At 32.8% G+C, this 18,875-nt stretch overlaps 1 protein-coding gene across 8 annotated transcripts in view; it reads right to left on the reverse strand.

Annotated features, from left to right (window-relative positions):
* LOC143252854 (medium-chain specific acyl-CoA dehydrogenase, mitochondrial-like) overlaps window positions 1–17,948 on the reverse strand; it is a 60,139-nt gene extending 42,191 nt beyond the window's left edge. The window contains exons 1-6 of one of the 8 annotated variants that reach the window (XM_076505633.1): window positions 17,896–17,948; window positions 15,629–15,689; window positions 12,979–13,087; window positions 10,999–11,096; window positions 5,653–5,722; window positions 4,693–4,793 (exon numbers count right to left, since the gene is read on the reverse strand). In XM_076505633.1, coding sequence (XP_076361748.1) covers window positions 4,693–4,793; window positions 5,653–5,722; window positions 10,999–11,096; window positions 12,979–13,087; window positions 15,629–15,673 — 423 coding nt within the window. In that variant the 5' untranslated portion in view covers window positions 15,674–15,689; window positions 17,896–17,948. Of the gene's footprint in view, window positions 1–4,692; window positions 4,794–5,652; window positions 5,723–10,998; window positions 11,097–12,978; window positions 13,088–15,628; window positions 15,690–15,988; window positions 16,459–17,490; window positions 17,561–17,593 lie in introns of those variants that run through there. The other 7 variants (XM_076505629.1, XM_076505634.1, XM_076505632.1 and 4 more) reach the window with 7 other exon arrangements.
* Window positions 17,949–18,875: the final 927 nt, after the last annotated feature.

An 18,875-nucleotide genomic window follows, 5' to 3' on the forward strand; every position in this document is an offset into this window, starting at 1 on the left:
TTCCAAATCTTGTCCCATATGACTTATGAACTGGTGGTAGAAGAGATGCTGGTTGTGAATTTAATCCACGATTCCGTCTGGCTTTGACATCTTACCCACTGAACATGTACATGGGCAGAAGAGCAATGAGGTTTGAAAGTCTGGGATACCTACAAAAGGTATCCCAGGCCCATGTTTGAGCCTTCCATGACATGTGGCAGGTATGATTCCACCACAGATGAAAATAACATGGGAAATATGTCAAAGTTTTAGGAATACATGAAGCAGCTGCCTAGATCATACGATTAGTCATTGCTGCCATGCAGTTGTCTATCGATAGGTTACAGACGACAACAGGATCAATTTCTATGAGAACAGCAAAATGTGGAATCCACACTGAGGAGACAAAGACTAATTTTGATTTCCTTAATAAAATGCATACATTAAGTAACTTTCCTGCCCTCATTACAAGATATAACATGAAATCTCCTCTTTCTATTCATTATATAAATATGTCATTCATGTTAAAACTTTCACTTAGTAACACAAGTTCCATTTTGCAAATGGACACGATTTATCTTGAACTGAAGAATTATTTCAGTGGTTTCCTAAGGGACAAATTCTCAGAATGTACTTGAATTACTGGCTAAGTTAACATTTTCCTAAAATTAAAATGTATTTCTGACAGATACTTATCTGACAATTTTTTATCAAATTAAAGTGCAAACATTTACTCAGTACTAGCCTATATACTGTCAATTACTTTTACATACTAACATTCAAAGGATTATGCAGCTAATTCCACCAACAGGATTATGACAATACATTATTAGTCCCCTCTTTAATTTTGCAGGTGTTGATCATTTCCAAATTAGTCAGATCACACAAACCACACTAGAAGTTGAAAGGATAGATGGTAGATGTGAGAAATGCAAGTATCTATTTGAAATAAATTTCCAGTTTAGAAAAATGTTAACTTCCATTATATCTTATCTCTTCTTGTAAAAAGTTAGAATTACACAATGAACCTGTGTACAACAGGTAAGAAGTTTATCCACTTTTAAGAAGTGCCCATAGGAAATACACTGGGTGGGAAAAGGAAGAAAAACACAATACCCAAGGAAGATCACAACACGTATATTCTACATGTGTTGCCAAAATTGGCAGAAACATAAAATGACCCAAACAAAAAAAATTACAGAAATAATGGAATCCCCTAGTGTAGATTGGCTAGGGCACAAAAGACTGTAAATGTGAGTTTGATCTTAATCAACAATTGGCAACATCAGGTACATGGTATAAAGGTGGTCATCTGCCTTTCATCTCAAAAACAGGTACTGGCAACAAGAGTAACTTCTGTATCAAGAACCAACCTCTATGTGTTTACCTCTCCAACATCAGATTCAATGAGAATCAGCATCCAGCAGACTGCAGGAAGGTAAAGAGCCCAGATGAGTGTTCCTTTCCAGTCCAAAACCTGGCAGCACTGAAAATTTTTCATTCAGTACATGGGAGGAGAGAGGGTACTCAGCCTTATACATCCATAAATTCATGTCTCATTCAGATACAACCAACACCAGATTCATCAGGAACTGACTTCCAACAAAAAGTAGGGAGAGACTACTATTTGAGGTTGCAATGCCAGTCCAAAACCTGGGAACATTGGGAATTTATTTTCCAGTTCACAGTAGAAGGGTACAATCCAAACACATGTGGAGACTTGTGGCTGTTCTGGTTCCAACCAACATTTGATCCCAAGGAACTGACATCTAACAAATGGTTAGGTAGGTGCCTCAGTTGGAGAGACCAACTGCAATACGTGGCACAGTGCTACATCCACCACCTGACAACATTCAGAATTATACATAAAGTCCACTGTAAGAAAGGCATCACAGCATCTACACCAGTGGTTTGAGTATGGTATATGACCACAAGTCATACAGTGTGGATGGAATGGTTTGTCCTGATTGTCCACAGGACACTTTATCATTCTACTTGTGTCCTCAAAGTGGTTCTTTCCTAAGACACTGTCCACCACAGAAAGGGATAAATTCTTCCTATTGTTTCATCTAATTAGTATTTCTCTGATCATTAACTTTCACAGGATTTATCTGTGGTTATACTGACAAAATAAATACAAAATTGCTCCATATTGCTTGTTCTGGGCTCTCAAAGGGGAGGTCAAAGACCATTTTGCCAGTAGTTGGGTGTTTTAATGAATGGCCAATTTCTAAACCATCCATGTTTCAAAATAAAAGCAAATCCAACAGTAAAACTTACAATTCAGCATCTGTTCTGTTGAGAGAATCTTTTTTGAATTTAGACAATTGATTTGCTACCATAGTCATCACCTGTGGAACAAAGCAAGTTAGCAGAGTGATATGACAGGAGTGGTCCTAAGAAAGGAGATCCCAGGTTTGTAAACAAGGAGCTCTAGACCAAGTTCTCCCATGATGGGAAACACAAGATACCACCATAGAATTGTCAGGCATCACTATGACAATTTTCTCTACACTAACACAGACCACTCGACATTACCTTTGGAAGAGGAAGGACTGAAACATGGTGTAGACAACTCCCAAATGTACGTGCTCCCCAAATTAACTTGCATGAACTTTAATATCCAGAAAAGAGAAAATACTAAAACAACGCCCCATGGCTAGTCCTCAAGAAGGGCAGGGGTGAAATTTATGAAACAAAAATTAGAACATCCCTGAATAAATCAAATCCACTAAAGGGAATAGAGGTCTTGGCAAATCCCCTAAAATGGCACATGACTGAGAGGCATAAACAGGAAAGGGAAAAAGGCTGCAAGTTAAAAACTTTCCAATTATTGAAAACTGTGATTGGACAATTATCAATATCTTCCGATTCTTGCACGAAACTGGTCAACTCACAGTAGATTAGAAATGTCATTTCATAGGCTGAAAACAGCAGTTTTGACCCAGTTGACAATCCCACTGCAGCAGTTGAAGTTGTAACCCCCTGAAGCTGTGGATGCACAAATGAAAAAACTGAATAAGGAAAGAAGACAAATAAAATAATTTGTAGCTCTCTACAAAAAGAGAATGAAAACAGTATAGAAACAATGTAATTAAGTTTGAAACATTAGTAAGGTAAAATAATTTATTGAATAAGACTGCCAATCAAGACTGGTTAACAGCTGCAAGATTAGATAAAGCACAAGTTACAATAGGGGTAGTGTTGCATTCCCATTGGTGGAGAGTTGCTGCATGGTCATTTGCATCTTAGTATACACAGATAAGTGGGAGTGTCAAGAGAAACTTTATGCCAACAGATAGCAGTATAAATTGTGAAAGATTTTTGTGGGAGGAGATAATATACTGTACTTTGAACAATAGCATGGAATCAGATACATTATACACCAAATTCCTTATATATCGGTTCTTAAGGTTTAAATGTGATAAAACTTGAATTTTAAATAATATTTTAGAGGTTTCATTTGAAATAAAGGAGTAAAATCATAAATAATATACAACTTTAATTGTAGCATACTTGGTAATTTCATTAAAATACATTGATAGTGAAGTAATTTCATTGAAAAGGCTTTTCCAAGTAACATTGTCATTATAGGATTAAACTCAACTCTGATTGGATAACAGCTGAAGTACCAATTTAAGGTTATCTGTCTTAGAGAAAGAGTGGTACAATTCCGTTATATTAGAAATCAGAATGGTGAAAACAGACAGAGCTTCTACTAATGATATAAACATATGTCTTGAGTGAATATTGCTAGATTTTGTTTTCTCCATAGCAGATCTTAGAACCTTTCTTTACTACTCTTAATAAATCAGTCAATAAAATTATTGAATTTTATAATTTGCACCCCAAGCTAACAGTAGTGTAACCATGAGTTACTTAGAATACTGATACATCTACCTGCAGATTGATAGCTTATTTTAATAAAAAGTTATGTTTATACAACTAACCCTAGTAATTCACTATCAATATGTGTGGCACCAGGGGCGTAGATATTTTACACCCGATGGGGGTTTGATTTTTGCAACCACTTATGTGGACTGTTCAATTTGCAAATTGGTAATCTCTGAACCTGAAAGCTGTAAACATGCAGTCACAGAGTAAACTTGTTGCCACGATACTTAGATGTATACTTAGGCTTACTGACTGATACTTACGAAGTTACGAACTATAACTTAGATCGAAAAGCTTAGAAGCACGCCTATATTAAAGATGTACATTTCGGCTACTGAAAAATCCTACATCTAGGCCTAATTATGTAATTCGATTGGTAAGAACACAAGAATCACAAAAACAAACACACAATTTGTAGGCCTGTGATGCAATAAAACAATTCAACAGACCAAATGGTAGGGCGATGATTGAATGCACCATACCCCCCACCTAAAATGAAGGGGGATGTATCCCCCATCCCTCCAGGATCTACGCCCGTGTGGTACAAAATCATACTGCATATTAATAGTGCCAATTTCAGCACATATGATCAAATCTGTCAGTTCATATGATTCATTACCAATGTACAGATAAAAATACCATTTAAAGAACACATACAATTTAATCCATTTCATTAACATACTTAAGTGGTAATATAAACACAAACAAACATACTTTAGCAGTAATATACATGTAAATAAACATACTTTAGTGGTAATATAAATGTAAATATATGTTCAAAACCATCAAGTTACTCTTCATGAACAGTATCAAACGTACACCCAAATTATTTCCTTCCATTGCTGTTAAGATCCCTGTACAGCCATATGCCAATTCTTCTGTTATAAGGCAACCACCAAGAAGAGACAGCTCAGCACCACCTATGATTATATTCATAAAAGTAAATATTCAAATACCTTCACAAAATTTACAAAAACATTAAATATAAGTCAATAAGGTTGTCATTTAATTGTACAGGTCATTAATTGGGCTAAGTTGGGGTACTGTATTCAGTTTTGGTCTCCTTAACCCTTAGGAATAAAACTGAACTGTTGGAAAGGTGAGGACTACTATCATGGTAATACTTTGGGTTAAAATCTCTCTATTTACTTTCTCTTGGAAAACAAAACAACACATGATGTGTTAGAGGGGCCCAACTGACGTGTTTAAAGATCGACACTGTTGGCACACCTTCCTTTTACATACTTCATGGTGAGAAATGTAGGACTAGAGGATGGGAGTATGAATTTTGGCAAGGTAGGAGTCATCTTTCACTAAAAAAATGTTATTTTTCTAACAGGGTAGTAGGCCTTCAGAATGGGTTGTCTTTAAATGTGATTAATGCAGTTAAGTGAGTTTAATAAAAAGCTTCATGAATATTTAAATGACACAGCTGAGTTTGAATGATTTATTTACACTTTGAAGTTTAGTTTAGTGGACCAACAAATGTATTGTTGTCTGTAAATTACACCTATTTTAAAGTACACGTGAAAATGAAATTTCAAGTTTCATAATAATTGCACTTGAAAAATTTAATGAAAATATTAGTAAAATTTAATATCTATACAAAGAACTGAAAACAAATAATTCAATAACCAATTTAAAGTAAACATTTCAGAATATCACCCTAATGATGATGACAATGGATTCTTAAATACATTTTATCATACATATTAAATTGGGTATTAGTATTTATAAAGAGTTAAGCAACATCACTTATAATGATATGATCATATATACCATATTTTTCTGGAATTCCATGATTCATCAGGCCTAATTTCCATGCTTTTTTCATTATTTCCATTGGATACTAAATCAAGAAAACAATTATCATTACTCTCTTACAAGAGATTTTGAAAAATACAAATAACACCATAATCTTATTTGTTATGCATTACATAAATTTTATAAAGTTATTAGCAAAATTCAGAGATTATCCATCCTTATTTTAAATCTTTATTATGAAAGTTTTATTTTAAAACATGTTTTTAAAATGTACTTATGCCATACAATAATAGATTCTACCAAGAAATCAAATATTCTTGTTTTTGAATAGAATCTAAACTATAAACCAATCTCACATTATAGCACTTATGGCATCCTTAGAGTGTATCTTCATAGTTCTGATACAGCACTACCATTGGAAAATAATACATTCTAACACACATCTGGTGCTAAGTGACATAGAAGAATGAACTATGTCTTGATACTTAAATACATTTCAGAAATAAGGAAGAGCAATCCAAAGAGGTAATCCATCATTCATTTAAATCCATTTTCATCCAACAGAATAAGTAAAAAAATCTCAGTAGAAAAACAAAGGTAACAAACCCTTGAATGCAGAGAACAGAAGAACATAACAAATATATTCAAAAATCTTAATTCACAAACTGTCAGATTATATATAATTTTCTGCCCACAAAAGACCTAAACAGTTATCACATAATGTATAGTCTGTAACACAAATATAACTCAATAGACATTAGATATTATATTAGGCTTGTTTGCCTATAACAGTTTTCAGATAATTTATTTGGTCATAAACATATCCATGTGGCTATCAGACCATAATAAAATGCTCTGCCTGTAACAACAACAGAACTAAACAATTATCAGGTCCCCTTTCTTGTTCTATGTAACTAGATAATTACTATACAATTATTTGATGTTGTAGGCTCAGTTTACCTGCCTATACTATATAGCTACTAGGCTGTACTGAGTTACTCTGTCTACAACAACAACAAAACTAAACAATTATTAAACACCTTTCTCAGTCTATTAAATAAAGTAAATACTATACCTTTATTTGACTAACTGTGCACAGTGCAGTCACATTGTCACACATGTAATACATTAATTCTCCAAAGCACATAAGAATAGTCAGAGCAAAACTTTTGTAGATAAGAGAAAGAAATATAACAAGTGACATTTAATATAAAATATTACTTTTTTATTAACTAATATATAAAGTTAATGTATTAAACTAAGTTACTTTTGTTAATTAATGTACATCACAGTACAGTTATACAGGGTTAGAATTTTGAATATATCTATAAACACATGTATATTTAAAAATTATTTTCAGAAAAAAATGCTGTACTGGAATATTCAGTTAATACTCTGTTAAATAGAAACAACAAAGTTTTATGCTTGTGTTATAATAATCACACCACCAGTTGAGAAACTATAAAAACATACAGTGCATGTGACCAAACATATCACTTTCTGCCTTGTGTCAAGGCAAAGGTGTCAAAGGCCAATTTTTATTTAAATAACTGCAAGCATTGTGCCATTCATGTAACTTTGTTTTCTTAAGAGAAGTATATGTACAAACAGGGTAAACGTGTAATTTACATTAGAGTCATTCCATAAAATTATATAATATTTTCATAATAAAATAGATTAAAACATTACATATAAATACTTCATAAACAGTGAAAATATATAGTGTGTACACATAGGCTTGTTAACCAAAAATATAAAACTCTCATAGAAGCTTTAAAAATTAAACTTCTTACTTCTTCCACTTAAGTTTTAAAAAAACTTTATATAACAATTCAAAGTTATTTGTATTTCTCTTATGAAGAAAAAATTACTCAAAAATATACCTACACTCAAAGATCGATACATGTACAAAAACATATATAGCTCCAAAATAGAAACTCAGGGCTAATGCTGTCACTTGCCATATTTGCCAATGGCTATTATTTTTGTTTTTTGGCAAAGAAAAACTTTAATTGGCAAATACACCAGCAAAACACTGTTTGTTTACAAAATGCTACACTGGTTCACTGCATCAACGTTTTTTTAATGCAAGTATGCGGTAACCAGATCAATAACCTGTCTGCATTCATGCAAGGTCATGGTTGACAAACGTGTAAAAAATTGTTCAATCAACAGTGACCTAATGGCTTGACACGAATAACTCAGTTATATGTGGTTGACTAGTGGCGCTATATTTAAAGGATGACCATGAAGATTGTGATGGCTTTCACACCTGTAATTACATTATCTAATGGCGCATGGCTTGGCCGGTAAGTTTAATTAAAAGTGGTTACTGAATTAGTACCATAATAAATACATACTTGTAAAAAACTAAATGTTAATTAGTGGAAAGATTCTCTATAAATTGAGCCAATATGCAGCAAATTCATCAGATCTCAGAATGGCTTCTTCGCAAGCCAAATGCCCCTTAGACAGTGAAAGTTTTCTAATGCCTCCATTAAAAAAATCCAAACCTGAAACTGACAGTTCACGATCATTCCAAGAAAAATGCTTGAATGAATTTAACTGGCTCAAATATGAAGCCTCTAGAAAGCAAATGTTTTGCACATTGTGCATTAAAGTACAGAACTCAAACACTTTCACAACTGGTTGAGCAGTGATGAAAAAAGACAACCTAACCAAGCATCAGAAAACAAAAAGTATTTATTGACTAAGTAAATGTTGAGACTTATTTGGATAGTTAAACTTATAAAATTATTAAATATAATAAAAAAAATATGCCCATGTAAATTTATTTCCTAATACTTTAGCAGTGTAATTACATTAAAAAGATGTTGTGATGCATGAGGTAATTCATTTTTTTATCATGTATTTCAGACCACAGAGATGCAATGGAGGCATCCAAGCTGTCTACAGTGATAACTAAGGCCACAGTCTCCGCCACAAACAAAAGTGAGTGTCATCATAGCTGCAGTGCACAATGTTTACTTTGCAGCAAAGCATGACCTACCAAGTTCCCTAATTCCAGATCTAAACAGACTACGTATGATGCAGGTAAGTTATTATGTATACAATACAGTTTTTCTGTTCTTGTCGCAAGTGGATTTTATTTGTTGTTCTTAATGAAAAATTTGTTATAGTTACTGATTTACGTATTCATGTTCCACAATTACTAATCTCACAAATTATTTATTATAGCCACAAATGGAAAATTCAGCATCATGATTGATGAAAGTACAGACATTTCAGTAAAGCAGAACCTTGTCAGCTACATCCGTGTACTAGAGATGGATCAGTTCGGTATAGTGACACCACAGACCTATTTCCTTGGAATCTGTGAACTTTACAAAGCTAATGCTGAGAACATTTTTACAAAAGTCATTAGTATGTTATCAGAGAAGGGTATTGAAGTGAAAAATTTATGTTGTGTCAGCTCTGATGGTGCTGCTGTGATGGTTGGGTCAAAGTCTAGGGTAGTTACTAGACCAAATCAATTTGTACCAGGTGTCCTAGCCACACACTGTATTGCACACACACTAGCTTTGAGTTGTGCCACAGGAGCTGACAGCATACCATATCTTGTCAAGTACCAGGATATTATAAATTCCATCTTTAAGTTTGTTAAGTACTCGCCAAAAAATATGGCAACTTTGACTGCAGTGCAGAGCATTATCAACTTTGACTGCAGTGCAGAACATTAATATGACAACTTTGACTGCAGTGCAGAACATTAATATGACAACTTTGACTGCAGTGCAGAACATTAATATGACAACTTTGACTGTAGTGCAGAACATTATCAATGTAGAAGAAAAGAGGTTTAAAGAGATCTTTCACACCAGGTGGTTAAGTTCTGAAGGTGCAGTAGATGCACTGTTTTCCAACTACTCCAGCCTTGTGTCTGTATTCATGGAAGAGACCTCTGGTAAAGCTCTTAGCTTGTATAAACCCATCACTTCATTCAAATTTCTGTATGTGTCACATTACTTGGCTGATTGTTTGAAGCCATTTTGTCAAAAACATTTCAGAGGAAATATCTTAATTTCTCTGAAGTTCACCCACTGCTTGCTTCAACTATTGAGTGTCTGGAGGATATGAAACAAAACAAATCTGGTGAAATATATATGCAAAAACGGCTCGTTTGGGTTGAGAAAATATTTTACATAGAAGAGTGAACAACGTTTCAAAGGTCGAAACGTTGTTCTCTCTTCCATGTAAAATATTTCTCTACAAGTGGGTTTTCTCAACATCACTGAAATCTGGTGAAATGCTGTCAAAATTTCTGAACGAGGTGCCAGCTGAGCCTCAGTTAGATTCAGATGGACTGTACACTTTTCAGTTTGGTGGGCATACCATAAGAGACAGTGCAGTTCAAAGGTCTGAGGCAGAAAACATCTGTGATAAGTTCACAGAAAATATAAGAAGCCTGAATGACAGGTTTTCAGATAATGATGATGCAGATATTTTGACTTCCCTCACAGATTTCTTCAACCCACTACTCAAAGACACAGACATTGACACCATCAATGATTATTTGTCAATCTTTGGCCATGAGGGAACAAAACAAGAATTGAAATCATTTTCAAAATTTGCTAGATCTACTTTTGAAAGTGGAAGCAAGTCTGTAACAGACATTAAAAGTTTCTACAGTAAAATACAGAGAGTCCTTTCCTGCAAGTGTAGAACTGGCAGAGAGACTGCTGGTAGCTCCAGTTTCAACAGCTGATTGTGAGAGGTTTTAGTAAGCAGAATTTGATAAAAACGTGTCTGAGGAATTCAATGAAAACTAGAAACCTGGAAAATATCATGTGTCTGTCAACAGATGGTCCAAACACTGGAAATTTTGATTTTAAATGTGCCTTTAAGATCTGGAGTACAAAAAAGAACAGACATATTCTAATGTAATCATTGAAACAAAGGCACAACTAAATGACATGCTTCAAGGCATGGATATATTTCTTATTTTGTCATGAATTTGTGTTCAGATTTTCAGCATGAATGTTTCTGAAACTTGCCAAGTTTAGTTTGGTGATGTTTGAGTGAAAAACATTGAACTTTGTAACTGTGAAACTGTTGTTTTATAATAAATTTGATAAATGATAAATTCATTGAAATAAAATGTATGATAAGAACTTGGTTGTCATTTATTCTTTGACTGTCTTATTGTATGTGACTGGTTGGAGGGTTGGATACAGATCAAACCTATCTGGCTAAAACACTGGCTAAAATTGGCTACCAAAACAATCATTTGGCTAATAGCCTGGCTACAGGAAAATTTAGTTCAGGGTAAGCCCTGGAAACTACATTATTCTGTATTTTTGTAAATCTTCTACCAAATGTTAAAGATAAAGTTTCTCTCACTTCTCCAGTTTCGTCATGGTAACGAGCAACAGGAATTATCTCTTCTCTGGCAAATTTCCTGGCAAGAGCTTGGTATTCCTTCTGTTCAGCAGTGAGTTCTACAGTTGAAAGTAAAATTAAGGCACAACATCATGTTATTTAACAAAGTTATTGAAAAGATAATTATGTAATATTAAGATATGGGTGGATTCTGAAAAGTAAAAGTAACATGTATTTTTGTTTACAGATATAACCTCTCCAGTAAAAAACTTACTGCACAGTGAACAATTGTCTGATCATTTATTTACAAATAGACATAATGCTGTGAAAATAAGATATGTTTAGACAAGAAACACAACTCCATTAACTCAGAAATAGCACATTCAAACTCATATTATTAAATTACATCCACAGCTACTCAAATAGCAGAAAACCCCCAGACTACAGGTAGTATAATTAAACGTATAATCATAATTAAATAAATATATGCTCAAACATTTGGCAAAAGATCATGAGTCCAAAAATATGCATACAAGTTCAGACATATCTTACAAATAATTACACAAACCCAGCTGAAACAGATATTGCAAACATATATGTATTTACAGTAAAATCAAAATATACACCAACGTATGGCTATTATTAACCCACAGATATCATACAGTACATACACATACAGTATAATCCTACAGAATAACAATTACAGCTAGAGAAGTAACAAAAAAACCACTACACATATTTCATATACTTTGTGTGTTTATTATGTACAATCTCTCTGATATAACAAGTAATAAGATATTGGTTCAAAGATAATATTTCTATATTTGTCATCAAAGTTGCTTGTTTGCCATTTTAAGGAGCACAGCAACTTGGCTATCTGTACCAAACAAGGTGGGGCAGGGGCATCCCAAGGGTGCATGTCTGTAGGAATTCAAGGCCAAAGTAGTGTACTGCAGTACTCCAAATACCACTCTCAACTACCACCATCGTCCCCTTCACAGGTCATGACATATGGAAAACATGTGGGTTTTTTGTTCAGATCTCAGAGGTGGGAAACTGAAAATACAGAATATTCTCTGGGAGGTCTCCTAACAACATCAGAAATCCATCTTGCAGGTTTTATTATAAAAAAAGAGGTCTCCTAACAACATACAGGAATCCATCTTGCAGGTTTTATTATCAAAGATGTCCCATCACCACATACAGGAATCCATCTTGCAGGTTTTATTATCAAAAAGAGGTCTCCTAAAAACATACAGGAATCCACCTTGAAGGTTTAATTATCAAAAAGAGGTCTCTTAAAAACATACAGGAATCCACCTTGAAGGTTTAATTATCAAAAAGAGGTCTCCTCACCATGTACAGGAATCCACCTTGAGGGTTTTGTTATCAAAAAGAGGACTCCTAACAACATACAGGAATCCACCTTGAGGGTTTTGTTATCAAAAAGAGGTCTCCTAAAAACATACAGGAATCCACCTTGAAGGTTTAATTATCAAAAAGAGGTCTCCTCACCATGTACAGGAATCCACCTTGAGGGTTTTGTTATCAAAAAGAGGACTCCTAACAACATACAGGAATCCACCTTCAGGGTTTTGTTATCAAAAAGAGGACTCCTAACAACATACAGGAATCCACCTTCAAGGTTTTGTTATCAAAAAGAGATCCCCTCAACACATGAAGAAAACAAACACAAAGTTAATTAATATTTGGTTTAGAATTTTTATAACAATACATGACATTCACAAAACTATACCTATGCTTTACTCACAGTAAGTTACAGAATCATCTAGAACATTACAATCAAATAACAGGTTTTAAAGTACACAAATGGAGTTGAAATTTTTATCCATTACAAAGTGATTCTAATTGGGATGAAATGTACAGTTAATGCACAACTACTGTCACTTCACTTTAACAGATTGTACCTCTACTAGTAAAGTTTAAAGGTCATTAATTGCTGTTGGTTTTGTAAAAGATATTCCTGAATCTTCAACTTACCAAAATTATATCCATCACAAACTCTGCCAGGTGTTTTTGATGGCTCAGGAACTGTTGTTAGTAACCGTATTGTTCCCCTCAAAGTGAACAGGGTTTTGTTAAAAATTATCTACATGAATAAATGATTATTTAACATGTCCTTTATTATCACAATATTATTAAAACTGCTTTAAAGACTTTTTTAAATAAATGGTTAGATATTAATTCAGCATACCAAATATATAAACAATGCTCCAAGTCTGTAGTATTATTTCAAGTGCACCTAAGCAACTGCTCAAATTTTGGTTATTAATTAACTATGGGCTCATTAATTAATTGTATGCAATTAATAAGTTATTTTCAAAAGAAAGCTAAACCTTTTTTTTTTAAATAAAATCTGAGTTTTGATATTAGTGTTAGGCAGAGTACAGATATTCCATGTGAAGCTTTGTGCTTAAAAATAAACACAATGACAATATTCTAATTCCTTGAAAATAGTAATCAGAAGTCAATTGTCTTAGTAGGTCATGACATTGATTTGTTAAGCTAAATTTGAATTAACTGAGAATAACCATGAACACTACTTCCAACCAATTTTTTTTTTTTTTGACATTTAATCATACTTTTGATTACTGAATAGTTGGAATAATAGCAAAAAGATAACACTGATATACATTTCTATTCTAGTACATTACAAACAGCAACAGTTGAAAATTCATAAGTTGACAGCAATTAATACAGTTCAAAGGACAACAACATTTTGGATCCTGGTTCATGACAACAAAATATACAGGGTGGCTCATAAGTCCCTGTAGAGGAGAGTTTTTATATATACAATTTTCTCTAGAAGTGGGTTTTCTTGTTATCACACATTACTAGGTAGGTTTAATGAACATCAAGAAAGAGGCTAAGTAATGGAAGATGCCTTCTTCAGGATAAGAGGCAAGCTGTGGCATACTGCAAAAGAGAAAGTCTGTACTAAGGAAAAAAGAATAAGGTCACAATTGTTGAAAAATTTGTATGCATTTTTGTGTATGAAGCTGTTTTAATACATTAACAGAATTTGTTCCATTACACTTTAGTAGTTAGTGGATCAAAGTTTAGATATTTCCTTCACTACAAGAACAAGAGATGTGCTTCTCTAGTTTGGAAAGTAAGTAAACACAACTTACAAATTCATGTACTTTAAATATAGAGTCACTAGAAGATGACACAGGAAGATAAAATAGTACCTTAGCATTTGCCATATTCTTATACAAGTTTCTGAATTCAACAGGTTGCAAACTACAACATTAGAGAATTCACCTTAAAGATTTGGGTTTAATCTCATTATAAACAAGTTTAGGATGAGCTACTGAACATAACAGTGATAAACAAAGCAGATATGTTTGTTTATTCTAATCAAATATTTTCACATTAAATTATAAGGGCTACCAGATATTTTTGTTTGTTTTAAGCAACTGACTTTAGCTTTAATGTTGTAACTTAGGCTTTGTTCTAGTTAATTAATGATTATAGTTACCTCCAGTGTTACTAATTATTTTAATTTTTTATTCAAAGTTTACTTTATATGACTGAAATATAGAACCACAAATGAAGATAACTACAGTGCTAAGTTTAATCTAAAATCTATTAGTTTAGTAAATTTAACAACTTCATGCAATGTTTGTTTTTACTAAAGTAAGTATCAAATATGCCCTCATTATCTTACAGATACTAATGCTTATCTTGCAATAGGTTGGTTTGCTATATACCACTGTATACACATTAGACAAACAATGCAGTCTGATAATGTGATAAAATACTGTGTTCTATTTGGTTTTTACTGGTTAAAAGAGGACAGGAATAATGTTTATATGTATGCCTTCATTTTTCAGTAGTTTATCACCAACAACATTCTTCTGTAATTAAAAAAAAAAAAATTTTTTTGTTGGTCAGCCACTAAGTAGCAATATTATGGGGTTCTCTTCACCCACTCCTCTATAAAGTACGAATTGCATTATTACTGTAAACCAAACATAACATATACACTTGTTACAAATTACATGTCAAATGATATGAACAGATTTTTGGGGTAAGTGATAATAAAATATATAAAAGGTACTTTACCTTGATTGAAACTTTTAATACAAGTATTGTCTCAGGCACATTTTTCACAGAAAATTATGAAATTAAACAAGTCTTTTTTTCTAATTTATGACTGATACTTACAGAAAAATTCCATTCCAAATCTGGAGCCACAGTTGGTCACAAGAATGTTTTTAAAATAGGCAAAAACCAAAGCAACAAAACAATTCCCCATGAACTGAGGCCCTAAGCAATTCTTTGCTTATGTCTTGTTCCACCACTGGATTTCTTAATGTATATCTTTAATTCCAAAAAACAATGCAGTATTGAAAATCAAATTTAAATTTTCTAATTCAGAGCAAACATGTTTTTTTGTGTAATGAAACTTGATTCTGCTAATCATTCACTGTGTTCAAAAATGCTGTTATCAATCACCATACTATGTCAAACAAAAGTAAATTTGTCATGTAAAAACGTGTCAGACAACATGCTTTTTAGCATTAACTACTTCATGGCAGAATTATATGTGTAGTTTAACAACTTAGATTATATCAGCCTCCAAACAACCTTATATGTAAAACACATCAAGTCCTCAATATTTTACCTTTGTTAAAGACATATTATTTCTTCCTAATAAACCAGCCAGCATTTCCCAAGACAGAAACCTAAAGCAGGAATATATACTACTTTATAAATTCATATCTGTAAAGATTATTTCTGGATTAAATACAGAATATATGCATTTTGAAGATAAATATAAAAATTGACAGAGAAAGTTTCATTTCATTAATTTTATTTAAAACAATTTAATGTACTGAAGTTATTGTTCAATCTTTGCTTTCCACCAGCTGGATGTACCCTAAAATATTTTATACATTTTGTCTGAACAATTTTACTCATACAAGAATAACGTTCACTAACAAAATGAGTTAATCTATGAAAATAACAAAGTTTTGATTTCTACAAATACTATAAAGAATCTCTGTGCAGAAGAAAAACAGTGTGAATGAAGAACGTGGCTAGTATTTCGGTTTGAATATATCGGTCACTAGCTCTTAGGAACAGATTTAACCGGGAGTGTTCAGAAAATCTTTCTCATCACTTCGCTCAATACAGGTGGTAAATCTCCCCAGCCAGAAAAAAAAAAAGTTCAATTTCATTAACTTGAATTTGAAAAATTGTTAACACAAAAAAAACCGACAACAGACACCAATGTGTGAACACCACTGACAAGAAGGGCTAACATCGAAGGATCAAAAAGCGACGTCGCTCTGAACGTTTAGCCGCCGTTATCCCTGTGGTAACTTTTCTGAGACCTCTTGTTCAACACTCAAAGTCAAATGAATCGATACGCTCTGCTTTCGCCGTTCATGTTCGTACTAAAAACCAAGATCAAGCAAACATTTGCCCTTTTGCTCTACGCGAGGTTTTTGAGAAAATAGTACAGCTAATATCTTTTCAATAAATATAGCTGTACAGTCTAGTTGATAATATGGAGGTTTCCTTATATTTGGGTCAAGGTTTTACTCACATTCGGTGTACCTCATTGGCATCAGTAGTTCAAAATGGTTCTACTTAAAAATCAGGGACTTCTTTGTTTAACCCACTTGCAAGTTGTAAATAACTTTTAGTAGCTACATATACTTATTTTGGACTAATATAAATTTACTAAGCTAGCCGAGTTTCATGAAATATTATAAACACCAAGGATACCCAACTGATAAAACAATGTATTCTTGTCTTTATATGATTTATAAATATAAACAATTATTTTTTATTAACTATACTGTAAGGTCGATATTTAGTTTCTTAGAGAATAGTTTCATCCAACTTAAAGTTAATATTAATTAATTATGAAGCTGACTCACTAATCTTCTTCAGCTAATTTAGTTTAAGACAACTACCTCTGTTATCCCAAGATCCATATTCTAAGAAGTAAAAAAACTAAAGCTTCAGAGTAAATACAACTAGTGGATGATTATCATCCATCGTTTCGTTTTACGGTGTTTTCTTAAAAATATATATACAGGGTGGCCCGTAAGTCCCTACTCATCCATATGTTATTACGTTATATTCAACTACGCATGTATTATAAATTTTTTTTTTTTTTTTTTTCAGAGAAATATGGCCGATGTAAGCCCATTTACACTTGAAAAGCGTATTGTGACAAGTACGTTGGTACATGAGCGCAAGAATACTGATGACACCCTGGATACATAAGATATATGGATGGGTAGAAGCTTACGTGCCACCCTGTATATTTTGAATAAGTTACATCTTACTTTATTTTATAAATTCTAAATAAGCGTAAGAACTGAAAGTTTTCTGTGTTATTAAGTATTACTATAGTATAATTAATATTAATTATTATATCTTCATGTTAACACATTATCAATTAACACCAAAAGAAGTTACGTTTATAATATTAATAACAACATAAATATAATAAGTAATGTAGCAACTTACTCAACCGAACTGAAGAGCAAAGTCAATATTTACTTTTGGTGAATATGACACCCCATGTTTACGATGTCAGATATAAAAAATCTAAAATAAAAATTTTACGTACCGGTTATGAACACAAAAGTTCCTCGAAATGCAGTTAACACCTCTTATTTGTACAGTACGTAAAAGTTATTACAAATCTACTTACTACTAACGCACTAATATGCTACCGTCCCTAATCTAACTTGCGCCATACAAGGCCAAACCAAATCTATTCTAACAACTAAGTGGAGGGAAGAAAACCAGTTGGCAGCACCTTATCATCCGCCCTTCCCCCTTTCACGCAAAAGATTTATTATTACTTTTAATTATAATACACTTACAGTTTTTGTTTTGATAATATAAAAAAAATATATTTGTACGTACTCTACAATATTTCACTTGTGCTTTTGACATGTCAGTGATGTACTGGTATATGTAATCTAGAGTATTTTTGCTGTACTGTCGACACGTAGTAAAATGTTGATGTATTTAGTTTACAGTAGTTCTGGTGCACTTTTAACACCTCTAACAAAAAATTGTGTGTGTAGTGTACAATATTTCTGCTGCAGTATTAACGCATCTACTAAAAACCTGCGTATATTTAATCTGTATTATTTATGCACAGTTGACGCGTCTGCTAAAACGTTTGAGCGTATAGTCGATATTATTTTTACTGTTCTTTTCAGACTTCTAATTATTGTTTATGTATGGAGACTAAATTTTTTCCGCTGAACAGTTGACTGCGCGTGTAATAAAATGTTAGTTTATGAAGTATATAATATTTCTGTTACGCTGTTGATGAATTTCTTTAGTATTTTTAGAGGAAAATATTCATGTTAGATATATCTAATACTTTTTATCTATCAAAAAAAAAAAAAAAGAAGAAGAAAAGATGTTGATTCGGCTTGGTCATACAATAGGGCCATGAGTTGTCTGGTATACAAGACTGTTTAGTTTAAAATTTATTTAGTTTCTTTACTTATATAATATTTAATGATTATTTACTTTTTATAAAAGTTATTTTAAGGTGATAGTTGTGACAAGTTTTGTCACATAATTTTGTACGAGTGGTTTTGTTATTTCGCGCAAAGCTACACGAGGGCTATCTACACTAGCCGTCCCTAATTTTGCAGTGTAAGACAAGAGGGAAGACAAGACTGTTTAGTTTAAAATTTATTTAGTTTCTTTACTTATATAATATTTAATGATTATTTACTTTTTACAACAGTATTAAAAGTTATTTTAAAGGTGATAGTTGTGACAAGTTTTGTCACATAATTTTGTACGAGTGGTTTTGTTATTTCGCGCAAAGCTACACGAGGGCTATCTACGCTAGCCGTCCCTAATTTTGCAGTGTAAGACAA

Source organism: Tachypleus tridentatus, chromosome 6, assembly GCF_004210375.1.
Source record: "Tachypleus tridentatus isolate NWPU-2018 chromosome 6, ASM421037v1, whole genome shotgun sequence".
NCBI classification, from domain to species: Eukaryota; Metazoa; Arthropoda; class Merostomata; order Xiphosura; family Limulidae; genus Tachypleus; species Tachypleus tridentatus.